The sequence below is a fragment of the Dermacentor variabilis genome, chromosome 6 (assembly GCF_050947875.1).
Source record: "Dermacentor variabilis isolate Ectoservices chromosome 6, ASM5094787v1, whole genome shotgun sequence".
Taxonomy (NCBI): Eukaryota; Metazoa; Arthropoda; class Arachnida; order Ixodida; family Ixodidae; genus Dermacentor; species Dermacentor variabilis.
The window spans coordinates 127,026,213-127,045,484 of NC_134573.1; the positions used below are offsets into that span (position 1 = coordinate 127,026,213).

The 19,272-nt window shown below is 43.6% G+C and overlaps 1 protein-coding gene across 2 annotated transcripts in view; it reads right to left on the minus strand.

The window, feature by feature from the left end:
• Nucleotides 1–19,272, minus strand: part of qin (tudor domain-containing protein qin) — a 118,731-nt gene that overhangs the window by 47,634 nt on the left and 51,825 nt on the right. For both annotated transcript variants that reach the window (XM_075695736.1, XM_075695735.1), the window contains exons 19-21: nucleotides 15,153–15,224; nucleotides 11,369–11,513; nucleotides 2,438–2,556 (exon numbers count right to left, since the gene is read on the minus strand). In XM_075695736.1, coding sequence (XP_075551851.1) covers nucleotides 2,438–2,556; nucleotides 11,369–11,513; nucleotides 15,153–15,224 — 336 coding nt within the window. The remainder of the gene's footprint in view (nucleotides 1–2,437; nucleotides 2,557–11,368; nucleotides 11,514–15,152; nucleotides 15,225–19,272) is intronic.

Below are 19,272 nucleotides of genomic sequence, written 5' to 3' on the forward strand. Positions count from 1 at the left end.
CACGATACACCGAAACCGCTGCTCTCCCCACCGCGACAGCACAGGACGTCGCCTCTTTCATTCTCAAGCGTTTTGTGCTTCGACATGGTCCTCCTCGCGAACTCCTCAGTGACCGTGGCCGCGTATTTCTCTCTGATGTAATCCAAGCACTTCTCCACCAGTGCAACATTGTGCATCGGACGTGCACTGCCTACCACCCTCAGACGAACGGTCTCACTGAGTGGTTTAATCGGACACTGGGCGACATGCTTGCGACACACGTTGCATCTGATCAGTCCAACTGGGACCTGGTTCTTCCATTTGCGACATACGCGTACAACACCGCTACGCAAGTCACAACTGGGTATTCCCCCTTCTTCCTTCTGTTCGGTCGCCAGCCGACGCACACTATCGACACGCTGCTGCCATACGCACCAGATGCCTCAGAGTGCACGCCCGTGTCGGAAGCCGCCCGTTACGCTGAAGATTGCCGACAACTAGCCAAGCGCTTTACTACAGCCGACCAACAACGCCAGAAAAACACCCGCGATGATGACCACTCTCCTGCCGCAACATTAGCTCCTGGAGCACTTGTGTGGCTGCTTGTACCACCCTGCGCCCCTGGCTTGTCGTCTAAACGTCTCCCAAATTATCATGGTCCCTACCGCGTCGTCGAGCGTACTTCGCCCGTAAACTACGTCATTGAACCTCTTACGCTGCAAGGCGACCGTCGTCGACGTGGACGTGATGTTGTTCACGTAGACCGCCTCAAGCCGTACTTCGACCCTCTTGTCCCCATCTGTTAGATCGCCAGGGTGGCTCCACCTTTCCCGACAGGGGCAATTGTAATGAAGAAAGGCAGAAATGACATCCCAATCATCATCAAGAGCGGAGGGCACGAGATCGGCGCTCGAACACCACCATCTGGCTCTCCCGACCTACTGTTCTGAGCTACCGCCTGTTTGTTGGACTCGTCCAATAAACCTCCTTACACCGTTAAATGTTTTGAAATTTTGGTGTAGGTTATACATTCAAAAATGCGGTAGTTGATGTTAGGGTCAAGGCAGGCTATGAGGGAGCAAACCAAATGACTCGAGAGAAAAAATAAATTAAAAATGTGCCAACTCTCAACAGAAAAAATTGCAAGTACGCATTTCTCTCCCCTTTTCTTTCGTCATTTTCCTTAGTGTTGCATTATTTAAAGAGACACTGAAGTGAGTGGCACATTTAGCTGTATGCTGTAAATCCTGTGCACTACTCTAGCGTGTTCAAGAGCTCTAATCTAATGACAAAGTGCAGGAGTAGAAGAGACAGTCAGCGACACCGCTGGCACTCATGGGAAATGCTACACTCAGGAGCTAATAATGCCCATGTGACTGGTTGAACTATGTATTTATATTACTAAACCTTACAAAAAAAAAAAAGAACAAGAAGAATGGTAGGCCAACACCTAACGCCACTATCTTTCAGAATGTGATGACTGCAACATCTTGACGGCTGCATGTATGTGCATCACAGGAAAGCTAGCACACTCATTAATTAAAGTGAGATTTCGTATATCTTATAAGAAGCCAACAAACACTGACACCAAGGATAACATAGGGGAAATTACTTGTGCTTAATAAATAAAAATAAAGAAACTATAAATTAATGGCAATGAAAGTGGATGAAAAAACAAATTGCCGCAGGTGGAGAACGATCCCACAACCTTTGCATTTCGAGTGCAATGCTTTACCAATTGAGCTACCGTGGCACCGTTTCCCCACCCACTTTCTTGGGTATTTATGTTTCCTAGTAGAACCCTGAGAGTGCTAGCCAGCGCCGCCACTCAGAGACCTTGGTGGTGGATGTGGAACATCCTTCCTGCCGCAGGCGCCACGAGAACGTGATCTCCTTGAGTGAAGGCAACCAGTCAATAAACCCACACATGCTACCTGACGGCATCAATGTTGCCGGATACGAAACCCTCGTCATGTAATAAATGAGAAGAAAGGGGCTTATAACAGAGTGGCCCGATTTTTATTAGTCATATCAGTTTGTTGGCTTCTTATGATATGATTAATAAAAACCAGGCCCTTCAGTTAATCCCCTTTCTTCTCATTTACTTCTATATCTTGTATCTCTTCAAACTTGCGATTTCATGCACACTGTGGGGTGCTTGCATATGCTCAAGACATGTCGAGCTTTTTGTTAGATACCTTCATAGTGGGTGAAGATTGCCTATAATGCTATTGCATGAAAGCGCTTCTATGCTACATTTATGCACTTAATTCTTAGGATATGCAAACGTAAAGAAGTCATTGCCTGTACTCACAAGCAGCATGAGGGTTGCCATTCTGCTTGTTATCCCTTCAGCCATTTCGAGTATAACAATAATCAATACAAAAGCAGACAGACAGCCAAACAATGCAAACACACACTGCAAGTCCACGTCGACTCTGCAGAAAAGCGCACTTACCTCTTGTACAAAGATCTTGTGAGGATGGTGTATGCAGCTGACAATGACATTGACGATCTGGCCAGCACAGAGATCAGTGGGCGAATAATACTGACGACGAGTGCTCGCTTGAGATTTCTCTGAAAACAAACATGAACATTTTGCTCATGGGCTCACAAACAAGACTATACAACACATGCACAGATTCATTCAGGAAATGTTACACAGACTGTGCAACACCTTTTACGGATTGTGTAAAATGTGTTTGGTATACGCCTATGTGAATATTTGACCGAATGTTATGCTATTTGAGATTTCCTTTGGCTCAAATTTCAGTAATCAAAGTTTTAGAAGTCCCTAAAGCTACAAATGCATATTTTGCCATATAGGTCCCCCACCCCCAATTACAACACAGAATTAAAAAAAAAATGCGAGTATAGACAGCAAAAATAACTGCACATGCAACATCTGAATAAATGCAAAAACAGTCTATATTCAACGATGCATGAATTGTCCAGATTGTATTTTCAGCCAGCAGCTCTTTTCCCCACTTTTCCAGGGAAATTTACCCTAAAGATGGTTTCATGGCAGCTCAACCTGCGCTGCCATGAAACCACACCTCAAGTCGAAATTCGTATGTAACCTGCACCCAGATCTTTGTTGAATTTTCTACACTATTTTGTGCATGTTATATGCACAGAAATAAGGTAAATTTTAAAACAATCTGCAGCTTCGGTTTTGGTGACCAAGTAACATCACATAGCTCAAAGCCAAGACAAGGCAAAGACGAATTCGTTCACAGGCACCTGCTGTTTTCTGTCAGAGAGCCTATTTGCACCTCAGCAGCTCTGGGTCACGTTACCTCGACGAGAACATCACCATGGCTGTGCATGGCTATGACTGAGTCTTGTTTAATGGCATACGGTGGGCAAATGTGAAAGGCTCTCACAGCCTCAACCACCACAAAATATTATGTAGACTGAAGAAACAGTGAGCAGGAGCTTGTAAATGAATTTTTGGTGTTGCTGTAGTTGTAGGAAATGTCAACTCGCATTTTTGCATGAAAACACCTACTAGTGGCACTTTGAAAACAAAATGAGTCTGTTTTTTTTTTGTACTACAGAAGGAATTTTTTTTAGATTTCATGGTGTCCTTACATAAAGGTTTTATGCAAATCCCACAACTATTCGAACTACAGTGAAACCTCATTACTACGAACACCACATTAATTAACTTTACAGAAATCCCCTGCTGACTTCTTATAGTTTCGCTGTAAAGATATTGCAGTACTATGAACTTCTGAATACCGAACTTTTCAGAATAACGATTGTTGTTCAGTTTCCTGTGATGTTAACATCACCTCAGTACTACGAACTAATATTCTGCAATCTGGGGATTCTTAGATTTCCGTGTATCTTTCACGGCAGCCGAAACAGTAGGCTAGCAGACAAGAAGGTGCAGAGAGCAGACGTTGCGGCGCATGGGTTTGAAAAACCCGAGATGGCACCCGAGAAAAAAAGAATGCGGGTGAGCGGAGGCAGTGATGCATCAGGTTTTGTGAGCACATGCTTAGCATAGAAAAGTGTTGCCTAGCAACGAAGGCGAGCCATCTTCCTTCTTTCAACCTTCTTTCTGCACTTAGCGCTAAGCTGTACTCTCTCAAGGGCAGCAGAACATAGCGCCAACCTTTCCGTTCACATCAAACCACTTCTCTCTCTGTGGTCGTAATAGCTACGCGTGCAGTGAGATGTAGCCTCCGTACTTGTGTGGATGCCACACGGTCGCACTTTGCACTTTTCAGATGGTGTCGTTTACATGCACTTATGCTTTAGTTCAAGTGTCTGCCTTGAGCGAGACAGCTGCGGAGTATATGGCAAGAAATGTGAAAAACAAACAAAAACCAAGAAACATTGGGCTTTGGAGGCAACATGGAGCTACCTTTATTGGAGCTACCAGTAGCTTTCTCAGCATCAGCATCTGTTTTGTGTGCGTCACTCTTATAATATGGTGCTTTGGTGGTGCGTGGCGGCAGAATCTATGAAAAATAACAACAGCATGCGCCGAGAGCCAACAGTGATGTTTTCATGAATAGCTAATATGGCGACAACTTATGAATTGATGGGTTGATAGGTGGTATGGTTAATTTTGGGGCTTTCAATATAATGATCTTTCAGAATAACGAACAATTTACCACAGTTCCCTGAAGTTCATTATATCGAGATTTCACTGCACTATTCACTTTGAAGTTACTCAGCCCTAATTGCTATTCCCTTTGACTACGCTTTAAACCAGAAAGTAATATTTGCACAGGCCTTGTCTAGTATTAAAAGCCCCCCCCCCCCCATCTCAAGAATCTATTAATAGAATTATCAGTAATTAAATGCTGCCACTTCTATGCCACTCACAGCCTTCCCCCAGTTTTACAGCTCCTACACAAAGCAGTGTGCCCCAAGAATATGAAATTATTACCAAATATCGCACTGAGCTTTTGTATCGCCATGGCCTAAGGATAGTGTGGCATGACTGTCTCCCACTGCCCATACTCAAGGCCACAAAATCAAAGCAATGGTGCTCTTCCATAAAAAAACAAAGTGCCACCTGCCTAGGAGCTGCTAATGCTTCCCATGAGTTCTGAAAATCCTTCAGATTATGCTGCCTCTTCTAGTCTTCCAGAAGAAACGATACTTTGCCCTGCCCTGTGGTAGCTAACTATGGCAGCTAGAAGTACTATTGCGCTGCCACGCTGCCATACGGTGCCCATATGGCAGCACGGCAACACCTACAAAGAAAAAAAAATTGTGAGACACCTTTCCAATTAATGGAGAGCCTTGTTTATGAGTGCGATAGTACATTAATGCTTCACCTTGTTTATTCGTATTTATACGTTAGATTCACTATGGCTGCATGCCGTTCCTAGTTATGGAGGTCACAAAATCAGATTTCTCATTTATGATTTTACTGGGAGAGGAGGAGGAGGAAAAACATTTATTGAAAAAAAAGAAAGAAAGAAAGGACAAGCAGATATCTTTCTGCTTGCACGGGGAGGCGCCTTTAGTCTAGGGCTCCTGCGGCTCTGGCTGTCTCCCGGGCTCGCCGCATTAGTTGCTGCTGGTTACGAGGGTCTGAACTAATCAGCAAGGCCTTCCACTGCTCAAGTGTGGGGTTGAGTATTATGCTTGCCTGCTTGATTCTTTCACAAGTAAGCAATTGCAGTCAACAACCAACTTTTCTGACAGCCAATTTTTCAAACATGCCTGATAATTTGGACACCTTCGCAGCCCTGCCATATACCCAATAGAGCCAATGTATAACATCTGAAATTTTGGACACTGAAACCCTTCACTGTTCGAATTTCGTCACTTTTCTGCTGCGATTGCACATCCGAAACTGAATTAATCGAAGCCACGGCTGGCGCCACTTTGATTATCTTGCAGCCTCAAACCAGTGCTCTCGCGCACCAATCGTCTGGCAGCCGTAGTGACTGCAGGAATGTTAAACATAGCTCCTACGTTCTAGCACACCAGCGCCCAGTCCTATCAGACGCTGGACACATGTGCCTCAAGTTGAGCAGTGAATCTGCTTACGTGAAATTGAAGGACGTCTTAGTAAAAATTGTTTTCTCTGCACGTTAGGCTGTGTGTTATGACACTGTTAACATGGAAACTTCAGGCACTGGTTGCCCTATACTGCATAGAGAAAACTCTTCGGTCAAATTTTGAAATGCTCACTGATACTTTCTCTAAATCACTCATTCTGAAAACATTTAGGATTGCACAAATAATCAATAGTCTTGAATATGCCATCGAATATTATTATATTTGCTTACGTTTGAATTTCAGTAGTAGGCATTTCCAATTTATTCGAAATTAACATATATAAACATGAATATATGTACAACTGAAAGGTTCGATTTCGGAGATCAAGTCATAGAGCCATTAACACAGTTCATAACTAAAACAAACTAAAGAAATCGATTACAGTTGCTGACCAACTTTCTGGACCTTCTTGATTACCCGAAGAACCCCACAAAACCACCGACTTTCAGTGAACGAATGCATAATGGGGGCCAAAGTTCCAGCGTGAGATTACATGCATAACCAAGGATTGCAGAAGCGGTCTTTGGGTCCATATGAAACAAGCAAACAATTAAAGTGAGTGTGCCTATCAAGAGTTCGCCCTTGTGCTTACTGGATGGGACAGGTTAAACTTGAGCATGTGGGCAGAAAGCACCAAGCTGAATTTGTGCAACACAATATAAATGGCTGGCATTACACTGTTCAAGGGACACCAAAGGCAAATATTAAGTCAACGCGAATTGTTAAAATACTATTCTAGAAACATCCCAGTGCATGCTTCCTGCCAAGAAAAGACTTAGGGAAAATCACATCTTAAGGGTACATGCATACCTCAGCACAATTCAAATCACTCGTCTTCCAGCGGAGAGTAGTGATGTTTCATAGCCATCACCGTCCTTTACTGCCATCAATAAGTAACACAGCACCTGAAAGCCGTTGCTATGGTTTCTTGTGCGATACACAAAGCATGGCCAGAAACTGAGCCAAGACAGATTCGATAGCGCGGAAGTGGAAGGGAATGCGCATGCCGAATAGTAAATATGATCGTCAATGCTTGTTGCGATGGGCCTCTTTCTCTGCTACTTGCAGCTTATGCGAGTTTCGCAAGCCTGTAAAACCAGCACAGCACTACATGATAACGAAAATTCTAAAATGTGAAAGCACAACTGGCGCAGAGTCAAGCGAAAATGAAACCTTTCAACCACCCACGCTGTTGTCAAGGGTAACGTCAGAAATTGTTTTAATGTGTTAGCATTCTTACGGTTCTTCCCGCATTTTCCAGGGGCTATATGTGTATGCTTGTATCTAAACATCTATGTATGCACGTTTGTGTCTAATCGTTTTCCCACCTACCTGGGTCACAGGGTAGTCAGTGGTAAAACAGGTGGTGAATTGGGCTGCTGTGCTGAGGTCACAGAGTTCGAAACCAACCATGGTGCCAAATAGGGTCACCGAGTATGTGGTAATGTGTGCATACGAACTGCTCTTCAATGAACCTCTTTCACTCAACATGGGTCACACGAACGCGGGACTGAGTAGGTAGTGATGCTTCAAGAAATTTTTTAATGCCGACTTGGGGTACAGTAAAACCCATTTATAATGATACCGGTTTTAAGAATTTATCGGTTATAACAATAAAAACCTGTTGCACTGTCAACTTTTGTACGCTTTCTATGGAGAAATAACCCACTTTCTATAATGTCCCATGCCGCATTATCGGGTATAACGATGAAGTCTGGCTGCTGGGTGTCTATGCCAAAGGTAATGGAATGTAAAATCCTTGAAAAGAGAAAAGAAAAAGTGAAGTGCGAGCCGCTGCATGATCGCCCGCCACCCCAACTGCCGCTGCGCTTCTTTCCATGAGAGATGTACGCCAGCCTCATGCGCATCGCTGCGGTCTCCCTTCCATCCTTCCCAACACGAATGGGCTGCGCCCATAGCTCTGCGCCGCACCACCTTCCGAAACACGAATGGACTGCCCAAACTGCGCTGACAACGCTGCCAGCACTGCTCCCAGATTGCTCACTGGGCCCTCATTCTGCACAATTATGCTAATGGGTTAAGTCACTCGTGCTTGTCTTTGTTCATTGCGTCGAAGTCATTCCTGGCCAAGTAGTTTATCAGCCTCGTTCGACTTGCCGCTGAAACGGAACATGGCTAATCTGCCCACTGATCATCAGCAATGCACAATGTTGCCGGTGAAAACAGAGTGCAGTGCAATAGATGGAAATGAAGTGCTTTTAACCAATGAGGCAATCGTCGTAAACATGCTTGCATCAGATAGCGACAGTGATGACCACGACGGCAGTGCTGACGCAGCAGAGCAGGCTGCCTCAACATTGTCCCCGCAGGAGGTCCTGTAGATGATTCAGTCCTTCATGAGCTTGTTTTAGCGAGGGACCTTCCGCTTCACTACATGGGGCACCTGGATGCCTTGGAGAAGGACGTCAGCAAGCTTCACATCTTCACATCAAGCAAGTAAGGCTGACGGACATGCGGTTTTCTCGTGCAAGCCAGTGGGAAGTATGTGGCGAGATGCTTGTGGCAATCTCGTTCCAGTGTTTCTTCTGGATTTCTCAAGCTGAGATGCTGTCATGGCAACCTCCCCGCATTTTTTAAAAGGCACCTTTTGGGGCCACCAAAGGGATGCCTCAGCGGAGCTCGTATGTCACTTGTTGCCCGTGACCCCTGTTTGCAGTTGTTAGAGCAGTGCCATTCTTGAACGCAGACAGCCACGGCTTGTTGACAGCACACAATCGCAGCGCGCAGGAAGCAGAGTGAAACAGTTAAACGAGTCAACACAATCAGAAGCCGGATAGAGGAAGGTGGGGAAGAGAACTGGCCTCCCCGCCATTATAGTTTTCTCGGAACAGCTATGCCATCCCCCATTTTGATTTCATTTTTTCATGCAACCCAGTTATAACAATTATCTGTTATAACAATGAAATTTTTGTTGCACTTTAATATCGTCATAAGTGGGTTCAACTGTACTGGGCATGTGCCACTCGGTCTCCGATAAACCTCTTTAATGCCAACTTGTGTTGCTGGGCATGTGCCAGGATGGCCTCCGAAATGCATGGTGAAATGCCATGCATTTCGGAGGCCACGCGTAGGCTTCGCGAGAGTAGCGCTAGATGGCCCCAAGTGTTTTTACGGAACACAAAAGAGGAGTCTCGCTACAGTACACGCCTCATACACACCTCATTTCAACGGTGGCAATACAATGTATTGCAATATTTATTAATTACTGTAGGCACTCATTGTGATACAGGTTCCACCGCAGTTTCTTCTTCCAAAAATACATAAGTAGACAAGTTGCATTTTCTGCCATATTATAATGCAATGCAATGGTCTATTTATTATGAGTGGTTGAGCACTAGTGACAGAATTATAATGAGGAGTTACAACGTCATTTGACTAGTACTTGAATGTCAGGGGGAGTCTCAAGTGGTGTCCTGCGTTTACCTTAATTTCTCAAATACTAAAGCTCTGTTTGTGATAATAGTGATGCTTTAGACGTTCTTGAGCATTAAACTATCACTTCAGCTTGACTTAACGTTTACCTTTAGTATCCCTTTAACATCACGTACGATACCAGCACTTCACAGTGCCACTGTGATGCACGAAACACATTGTGCCACATAACAAGCAAGCACGCCCCCATGGTCTTGACAATAATCAAATTTCAAATAGACTGAACTGAAAAACTGATCAAAAGTTTGACAGCAAATTTTCTGTACTGCTAGCTTTATAAATGTTAAACTTGTGCTCCATCATGAAAATGCAACAGCACTTTGAAAGTAAATTGATTCTAGAGATGAAGCTATTTCCATCTATGCGAGTAAAAGGATCTTTCTAAAAAGAATATGTCAGCTTTTGGCTGTTGTGTTAAGGTTTAATGCAGCTCTAACTATTTCAACTCATCTGAACTACATTTGCTCCTAAATTAGTGGACATTATTACTATTCACATCGACCCACACAATTGACATTCACACGAGCCTAAAGATATTAACCTACAATTTAAAAAAAGCAATCCCGCAAGACATTATTTTGCAGAAAAATCGAGTTAAGAAATCGAGAGATAGCTTTCGTTTCTTGTTTCTCTCCGTCAGTTCAGACAAAGTACTGCATCTAGCATGGTGCAATACTGACAGCTGAACTACAGTCGAATCTCAATAATTCGAACTCAAAGGGGCTCAAAATTTGTTCGCATTAAAGGAAGTTCAAATTAAAGGAAGCTAATTGAATGGAGGACTTACCTGCTGTGGTGCATGTACATTGAGCTAACACACGAGTGGGAAGTTCCACAAGATTTATTCACATGTATTTACAAATTACAGTCAGTTATTAGGCAGATCGGTGCTCATACTGTGATATACGACAGCGGGTGTACGCGTATATATTTAAAGGAAACACACCATGTCCCGTGACAAATGCTCCTTTGAACTTTTGGTATGCTTCACCGCGTAAAGTTTCTGTATTGGGGTGAAGTTGACTTTTGGGAACCAGCATTACGCAACGCCGTGCTTCCGTGCTCCGGAGTCATTGGCGAGGATAACAAAGGCGGAGTCGGCACCATAGCTAACAGCAGCGAATTGTTTCACTGAAAAATACGGTACCGAACAGCAAGAAGCTTGGTAGCAAACTTCGAAGCAGCTAGGCCTAGCGTTGCCGCAGTATGGCTACGGCTGCCAGTGGATCTGCGTGCGAGAGCACCTGTTTGAGGTGGCGAGATAATCAAAATGGTGATGTCTGTGGCTTCGACTAATGCTGTTTCGGACCTGTGGTTATGGCAAAAAGTCAGGAAAAGAGGATGCTGAAGGTATTTTGCGTCCAAAATTTCAGACGTTCTTATACACTGACTATGGGGTACATAGCGGTGCCGCAACATTAACAGAAGTCTAAACCCATCACGAACAGAAGTACTCGGTGAGGAATGCTAATCGGAGGCGCCGTTGCGTGATTTGGTGCATTGCTGAGAGCATTGTCAGAGCGCAGTATGTGCAAATTAACTGTCGCAAATGCCCGCACTTTCGATTTACCGGGCGTTTTTGCCCATTTGTATACACATAACTTTGACGGGACCACGGCGTCAGTTTGAATAAACCGAATGTTTCAATTAAGCGTGCTCGAATTAATAAGATTTGACTGTATCATTACCTGTCATCAGGTAAAATGAGACTGAGAACTAAAAGGCCATATATGGAGACAGGAAGATGGGGGGAAAATAAACGAAAGTGAATTTAAAACTACAGCAATGCAAACTGACAGGATGGGCAGCAAAAGCTTGCCTTCTGAAACTCATCTTTTCAACAGTGCTACAGCACTAACAAGGGAGTTTGTGCTGATTAATGCAAGAAAGTAGCAAGTATCACCTGATTTGCTGCCACCGGGCAGGTGATAGCACGCAGCATCTAAAAAGACTAGTGCATCTGTGATGGAGGTTCGGACGTCACCACAGCCGCCTTCACTGTCGTCAAGGAGGTCCACAGAGAGAAAGTCAGGATGGCGCTGCACCTCCTGCAAAGTGTCAACACCCACCCGCCCATCAAAATAGAATCAAATAAAATTACACTGTTTTAACATCTCAAAGCAACGTGCGAGCTATAAGAAAGATGCCGTAGGGGAAGGACCTAGATTAATTTTGACTACCTGGACTTCTTAACAGGGAAGCTAAACAGGAATGGTCAATCAGCTGAGACTGATAAAGTATTCAATAAACTCCATCTTTGCTAATTTTGCGGGACTAATAGGTTGATTAATAGAAGAGAAAATTAAAATAAGATTTAGGACTTTTAAACTGCTTGCTAAATCCTCAGCGCCAGCACGTCAGTGTGATGTCGCAACATTCAAAGTACTTTCTTGTATTTTGCCCGTTGTGGTTCAATAAAGGTTTCTAAAACTTGTACTGCCTTTGGCTCACTTGAATTACAATTTAGTCCGTTTTACCAACAAACAAGTTAACTAACCCTGAGCAGAAGCAATAAACATTACAGCAGAGACACTTAAGGCGGCTTACTTGTTGGAATATTAAAGCATTATAGTTGCTTTGGTGAAATGTCTTTCTGCTCGTTCCTTGCCCACGCAAGCTCTCACCCGGATTTTAAATGCCCCTCGGTAAGGCGAAATGAAAACTTGCCAAGCTTCTCAATGTGCCCGCTTGGAGTTCATAACTAGAAAAACCGCTCAGTGGCATTCAATGGGGAAGCAATGCTTTATATTTTATTCACTCATGACGTAGTGCCACCTCCTGCCCACTGACTGTGCCGTCACATGCACAACGACGCATGCTCTAGGCCAAACGTTTAGTCCGCCAGATGGCGGCAACGTCACATGCATGATAACACATGCACTAGGCACACATTTAGTGAAGTAGAACCATAGAGCTGCCATAGCATCGAGGAAGTGTGCTCGTTTTGCAGACCGGAGACCCGGGTTCAATTCCCACCCAGATTGTTTCTTATCTAATATTCTTTTCAAAAGCATCAATTTACTTTGTTTACAGGAACCTCCCTGAGAAATTTGAAGTCAATTCGGGTTTTTTGTAAAGTGGTTTTACTCGTTGCCATCGGCCATTTTTGGTCCCATAAGTCAGTCACGCTGCTGAATATAACGTCAGATTTTTGCTAAATGGGGCATATAATGCTATCGCATTTTAAAAAATCCACAATGTCTGAGCGAGTCAGCGCAGGATCTTCAAGGCGTCATTGCGAGCCATCCTTGCATCTCTTTTGGTGCACAATCAATGACCGATTTTTCAGGTGCCCGATTTTTCAGACATGGCTGATAATTCGTATGCCTTCACGGTACCAGCATGGTACCCACACAGTCAATGCGTAAGAATGTCTGAAATTTCGGACGCAAAAACCCATCACCATTTGATTTTCCTGACTTTTTGCCATGACTGCAGATGCGAAACTGCATTGATTGAAGTAACAGACACCACCATTTTGATTATCTCGCCACCTTGAACAGACACTCTCACACAAAGATCCGCTGGCAGCCATAGCCACCATCGTGGCAATGCAAGGCCTAGCCACTTTGACGTTTGCTACTGAGCTTCTTGCTGTCCAGTGCAGTGCTTTTCATTAAAACAATTCACCGCTATTACCAATGGTGCCGACTCCACCGTTGTAATCCTCACCAATGGCTTCGAAGGTCAGAAAGCATGAGGCATTGCATAATGCCTGTTCCCGAAAGTCGGCTTCGCCTGAATAAAGCAATGTTACGCGGTCAATCATACGCAAAGTATTGCGGTGAAGCACACCAAGAGTAGGAAGGGGGGCAAAAAAATTAAATTATGGGGTTTTACGTGCCAAAACCACTTTCTGATTATGAGGCACGCCGTAGTGGAGGACTCCGAAAATTTCGACCACCTGGGTTTCTTTAACGTGCACCTAAATCTAAGCACACGGGTATTTTCGCATTTCGCCCCCATCGAAATACGGCCGCCGTGGCAGGGATTCGATCCCGCGACCTCGTGCTCAGCAGCCCAGCACTATAGCCACTGAGCAACCACGGCGGGAGAGGGGGCAAGTGTTACTGGACACGGTACGTATTCCTTAGTTATACACACCTGCACCCGCCGTCTTCTGTTACAGTACGAGCACCGATACACTTTATAAGTGCACTGACAGGCCTTCAGAGCTATTTCAGATGTGCCTTTGGGTATTTGAGCCCCTCAAATACCCATTCGTTTCTTTCGGACTGCCAAATTTTTCGGACATTTTCGCACCCTCTAGGAAGTCCAAAAAAATCTGACGATTGTATTAAGTCTGCTCTCATGGTGCTTTTTTTCTTCTTTTTTACTCTAGAAGCACTATTTACTAATACAGCTACACTTCTTTTTCTCTTTAGTGTCTCTTTGAAGCACGCCTTAGTCTAAGTCCATTAGGTAACAAGCATTTCTGTGTTCTACTGTCACTTGAATGCAGCCGCCACGGCTGGGAACCAAACACACAGCCTCAATGAGCAGCAGGACATGGCCACTGAGCTGCTATGGCAGGCCCAGTTGCCAACGAACACTGCAAGTTCAACTTACTGCCTGTTGGCACCTAAAATTTTTCCATGAGCTAAGCAAATAACAAAATGTTTAAGTGAAGGTGAGCCCTTCACTGAGCAATGCGAACCAAAAAAGCTATCTTATAATAAGCTTTATGAGAAAAGAATTAAATGCGAAGTGCAAATTTTTATGAACATCTAAAATCTCTCACAAACATAACATAGAGGAAAATATAACAAAAATCTGAAATCTGCAGAAGAAAAAAGACGTTTCCAGAATATTTTTTTATTATTATGGGGTTTTATGTGCCAAAACCACTTTCTGATTATGAGGCACGCCCACCATAGTGGGTGACTCCGGAAATTTCGACCACATGGGCTTCTTTAACGTGCACCTAAATCTAAGTACACGGGTGTTTTCGCATTTCGTCCCCATCGAAATGTGGCCACCGTGGCCGGGTGACCTCGCGCTCAGCAGCCCAACACCATAGCCACTGAGCAATCATGGCAGGTTTCCAGAATATGCGAGATTTTACAACACATTTGTGAGCACAGATGCAAAATTAGGCGAAGGTCATTCCAACTTCGTTGGTAGATGATCTTTGCAGCAGCTATAACAATGTTATTTACAACCGTCTTCCAGTCATAAGACTATGAAGCTGCTAGCAGAACAACTCGGGCATGCACAATCAGATTTTCAAGTGAAAGGACATAAGAAAACCTTCTCTTCAAAAGCTACAGCATATGATTGTGTTCTAATGTACAAAGATGACAATGATCTTAAAGTTATTCTGACTTCATCAATTGAGTATATTTATAGCAGCTACAATAATACTTGAAACAGTCTTCCAATCATCAGACTTTAAAGTTGCCAGCAAAGAGCTTAAGCATGACCAATTAGATTTTCAAATGAAATGACATACCAAAATCTAGGCTCTTCAAAAGCAAGATAATTGACGATTACTATGCGCTATAATGAACAAAGCTGACAGCCATACTTTTTTGTATGTGTCCTGAAACACTGTCGTGTGCTGAAGTTTTGCTGGTAAAAACATGTAAACACAAATCAAACATGATTTGCTTAATTCCAAGCTTGAAACAGGTGCAACCAATTCTTTATTCTTATAATGCAGAAAGGAGTAAGATGGGGAAACCTACCCTTAGAATTAATTTTCTGTTCAGTGTAAGCTTCCCAAATAGAGCATTGTTTTCCCTTTTCCAGCGTCCGTCCTGAAAAAGGGGTAAAAGAAAAAATGGCACAGCCATCAAACACAGCAACCAAAAGAGTATCGAACTTACATGCTACCCATAAAATGGGTGAACTCATTTTATTGTCCATGAAACTGTGAAAGTGGAACTTGGTTGTTACTACACTTATGAATTACAGTATAACCTCATTGCAACAACGTTGAAGGGGGAGCCATAATCACTTTGTTATATAAATTACTGCATCTACTGCAATACTAATCTCTATGATGATTTCAAGGGGAATTTCACTTACTTCGTTATATCTAATACTTCATCATAATAAGGTTTGACTGTATGTCGCTTATGAACTGGGATGATCAAGTCAAGACAGCCAAGAACAAAAGAAAAAAAGTTACTCTTGTTTTGGGGCCACAGCAGCGTCAGAAGCAGCTCCTAGTGGCTGTCAGTACAGTTACTAGACATCTAGATGCTTGTTTTGTGACCGGAGAAGGTACTGTGCGCGCATCTGTAAAGCAGCATAGCTAATTTAAGGAAACTGGCCATTATGCAATGCATAACACCCTTGCCTTAAGCACATTCCTCAATGCATGTCTCAATTTGAAGCTGAGTTAGGCCTACACTGCCTACACACAAATGACTTGAATATAAATCTGAGTTCAGCTAGTTACCTTGCACATAATGGCAATTAAGAAGCGACTGTGCTGCATGATGTGTGTCTTTCTTTCTCTCGTAGTGGCGTTGGGGTAGATTGTCGGGAGATTTATGGCAATGCCTATACAGCCTGGAGGTTCAGTCGAAATTCGGGAGTATCCTGGACAAATCGGCAGAGTTGGCACGTGTGCATTTCACAGTATTTGCCTGATTCTAACATGCGCGAAAATCAAATACGCGCCTACTTTCCATGTGTCCAAAGCAGAAAACTAACTTTTAAAGGACATTAAAGCTCCTAAACAAAATAGAAATTTAACGTGCACCCGACTTTTCAACAAGAAAAATTAGCAAGGGTCTAACGTGTCGAACAATGGCTGGTTTCCTAAAGTCAGCTTCGCCGCAGTGCACTAATGTTATGTGGGAAAGCATATGAACATTGCAAAGGCGATTTTGGTTTCGTGTCCGACTGCACTGGCCAAGCAATTTGTGGCCCAATTTTCTCGAAAGAAAAAAGAAGGTGCAAATTGGAATTGGGTAAATACCATAATCAGACATTGTAAGCTACAGTTATTGCTTGAAAATATTCTTAGGGGTGGCCAAAAATAAGCATTTTGGCCGGGAGATACGTTTTCAACGCATTCACTAACCCCAAGCTTTGCCGTGGCAGATGCTGCCACTAAAGGTGTCGCTACTGGGATATCCATAGGGGTTAGGCATGTGCATGCTGATTGGTCCAGCTTGAATTGTGCGGCAAAGGCCAATTTTAGGATCAAAATAACGAAAGTTTGCCCAAAGAAATGCATGGGCACCGACCGGAACCTCCAGTCAGGATCGAATTAAAAATTGAGTTTACCAGTCTACTGTAATACAATAGAAACTCGATTTAACAAGTGATGATCATGCTTGAATTATTTTATTAAACCTGGACGCTTGTAAAATCGAGAAAGGGATTGTTTGGTCGTTTGAAATAAAAAATTGTAACGTAGTGACACCCATAAGCTAGTGCAGCATTGTATTTACCACTAACCCAAGCCTGCACATGTGAAAAGTTCGCGAGGCCAGCCTGAGTTGCTTGTGTGTGAAACCGAAAAAAAAAAAAGAAACACGCACACCTCGGTGCCCTGGAGAGAACTGTGAGTTTAGTATGTTGCAGTGAAAAAACTCAGGATCTTCGCCTGCGTGCGCTTCCCCAGCAGTGGGCGCAGACACCTCTCAAAGACCACAAGCACTTGCAGTGCGTCCTCAGTTCCCTCGTAGGCCTCAGCAAACCGCCTCAAGAGATAAGTGACTGCTGAATCCCCTGTTCCGTGCATGGGCACAGCGTGCAGCCTCATCCAAATAAAGCTAAGGCCGTGACTGGGGCGCCCAGATGTTTTATTGTGATCGCATTAGAGTGCACACTCAAAAAAAAAAAAAAACCATCCGTGTGAAAATTTATTTCCGGAACAGCTTCGTTAAATTGATTTTGGTGGCGAAGCTAGTTTCATTAATTCAGGTTGATGAAAACATTGAACCCTATGGGTACATACCAAGGAATGGAAATTTCTTCGTTAGATAAGGAACTTCATAAAATTGGGTTTCGTTTGATCGAGTTTTAACTGTATAAAAAAGAAATTAAGGGAATTTCATATTTTATACTCCTTTAATGTGACCCATTAGAAGCATTTAGTAGAATGCAGTGAGGATAAAAGCGAAATTCTTTTTTCTTTACAAGATACGAGAGATACAGTAGAACCTCGTTGATATGATCCCGTTACGTACAATTTCCCAGTGGCAACGTTCGTGATCGAGAACACAAAAATGACCCAATTGGGCTACAGTTATTATTTTTTTACCAGTTCACATGTTCTCGGAAAACACCATCTTTTGGCACCAACGTTCAGTACATTGCCAAACTGCCCTATTATGATACGTTTTCCATCCGTTAGATGCTATGTAAACAAGAAAATGTGCGCGGCACATGCGACCAAGAACAGTAGCCACCTGCCATGGCAGCTTCCCCGCAATACTTGCCCGCCCATCTCACATGAAAACGCCGGCACACACTCAGTTTCTTATTCAGGTACCACCAAATCTCCTTCCAGGTCATTGCACGCAGCATTCACAGCGATCAATGCTACCCTATTGCGCTAAGCATCTTCACTTGTTTCACAGTGTGTAGTGCCATTGGAAGCATACTGCACAATTTTAATAGAAAATAACCCAAATGTGTCACCGCTCCCTGCTGCATACTGCAATCGCATTGTATGTCCCCCCCCCCCCCCGCCACTAGATCCCATCTAAATAAGAAAAGGCTCGAGGCGCGCACAACCGAGAATAGCAGCCGCCCACCGCATTAGCTTCCCCACAATACTCGCTTATCCGTTGCATGAAAAAGCCAGCACATTTGTTCTGCCTATTCTTTTCGTCTGTCCTCTTTCTTTGGCGCTGTATAGTTATTTCATTGTGTCTTACAAACTCGCCCAAGCTTTCGTGCTTTTAAGGATAATTCTTATTACCGTACCAGCAAGTCTCCTCCCGGGTCACTGCAATCACAGCTATTGCCGCCAACCGTATTGTTATAAGCATCTTCACCTATCTGTTTTACCTCACGTAGGATGTAGTTCTGTTGGAAGCATACTACATGCTTTGTGCGTATTGCGTTTCACTCCAGCGGCATCGTATTCCAATGTTGCCCATCGGCTCGATTTCGTTTTGGTTTCCCGTTCTCGTCTTAGTACACTATGGAATAGGGAAACTAAACGTGTCTCTGGTCACCAGAGCTCCACCAGCTTGATGCACGTTGGTGTATTGTGACGCAGCGATTAGTGCAATGCTTCACATTGCGTAGATGTCAACTAATGTTGAGTGTCAAATTTTTGAGTTACATCGGATTGTGCGTTCTCCCGGTTAGTACATATTTTTCAGCATTTTTTCCAAAATGTATGAACGAGGTTCTATTTTATCCTGCAGGAAGTCTTTTTGTTAGTTTAGTTAGTGTTTGCTTAATGACATACTGAGGAGCGAAGGCACAATCGCAAAGAAGATACAGACACATGTGACATGTCTTCTTTGTGACTGTGCCTTCACACTACAGTATGTTTTTAAGTAGAGAGAAGACGAGGAAGAGTGTTGATTGCTTGGTTAGCACTTGGGTAATTTAAGGCTTAATTTAAACCACGATATATGAATTTCGTATTTTCAGATGTCTTTAATGTGACCTATTAAAACTAACTTGGAGCATAAGGCAACAATGCAACTTTTCCACACTCCTATGCAATGTGTCAGTGAAGTAGCGGTAGAGTGTTGGCTTCAGAGTTGTGGGTCTTTGGTTCGAACCACGGAGCAAGAAATATTTAGGAGTCGAAACTCCGCTGTTTGCAGCGACCAGAAAAGGTCACAAGCCCGCGGAGCCATTATCGTGCTGGCGGCCTGGCAA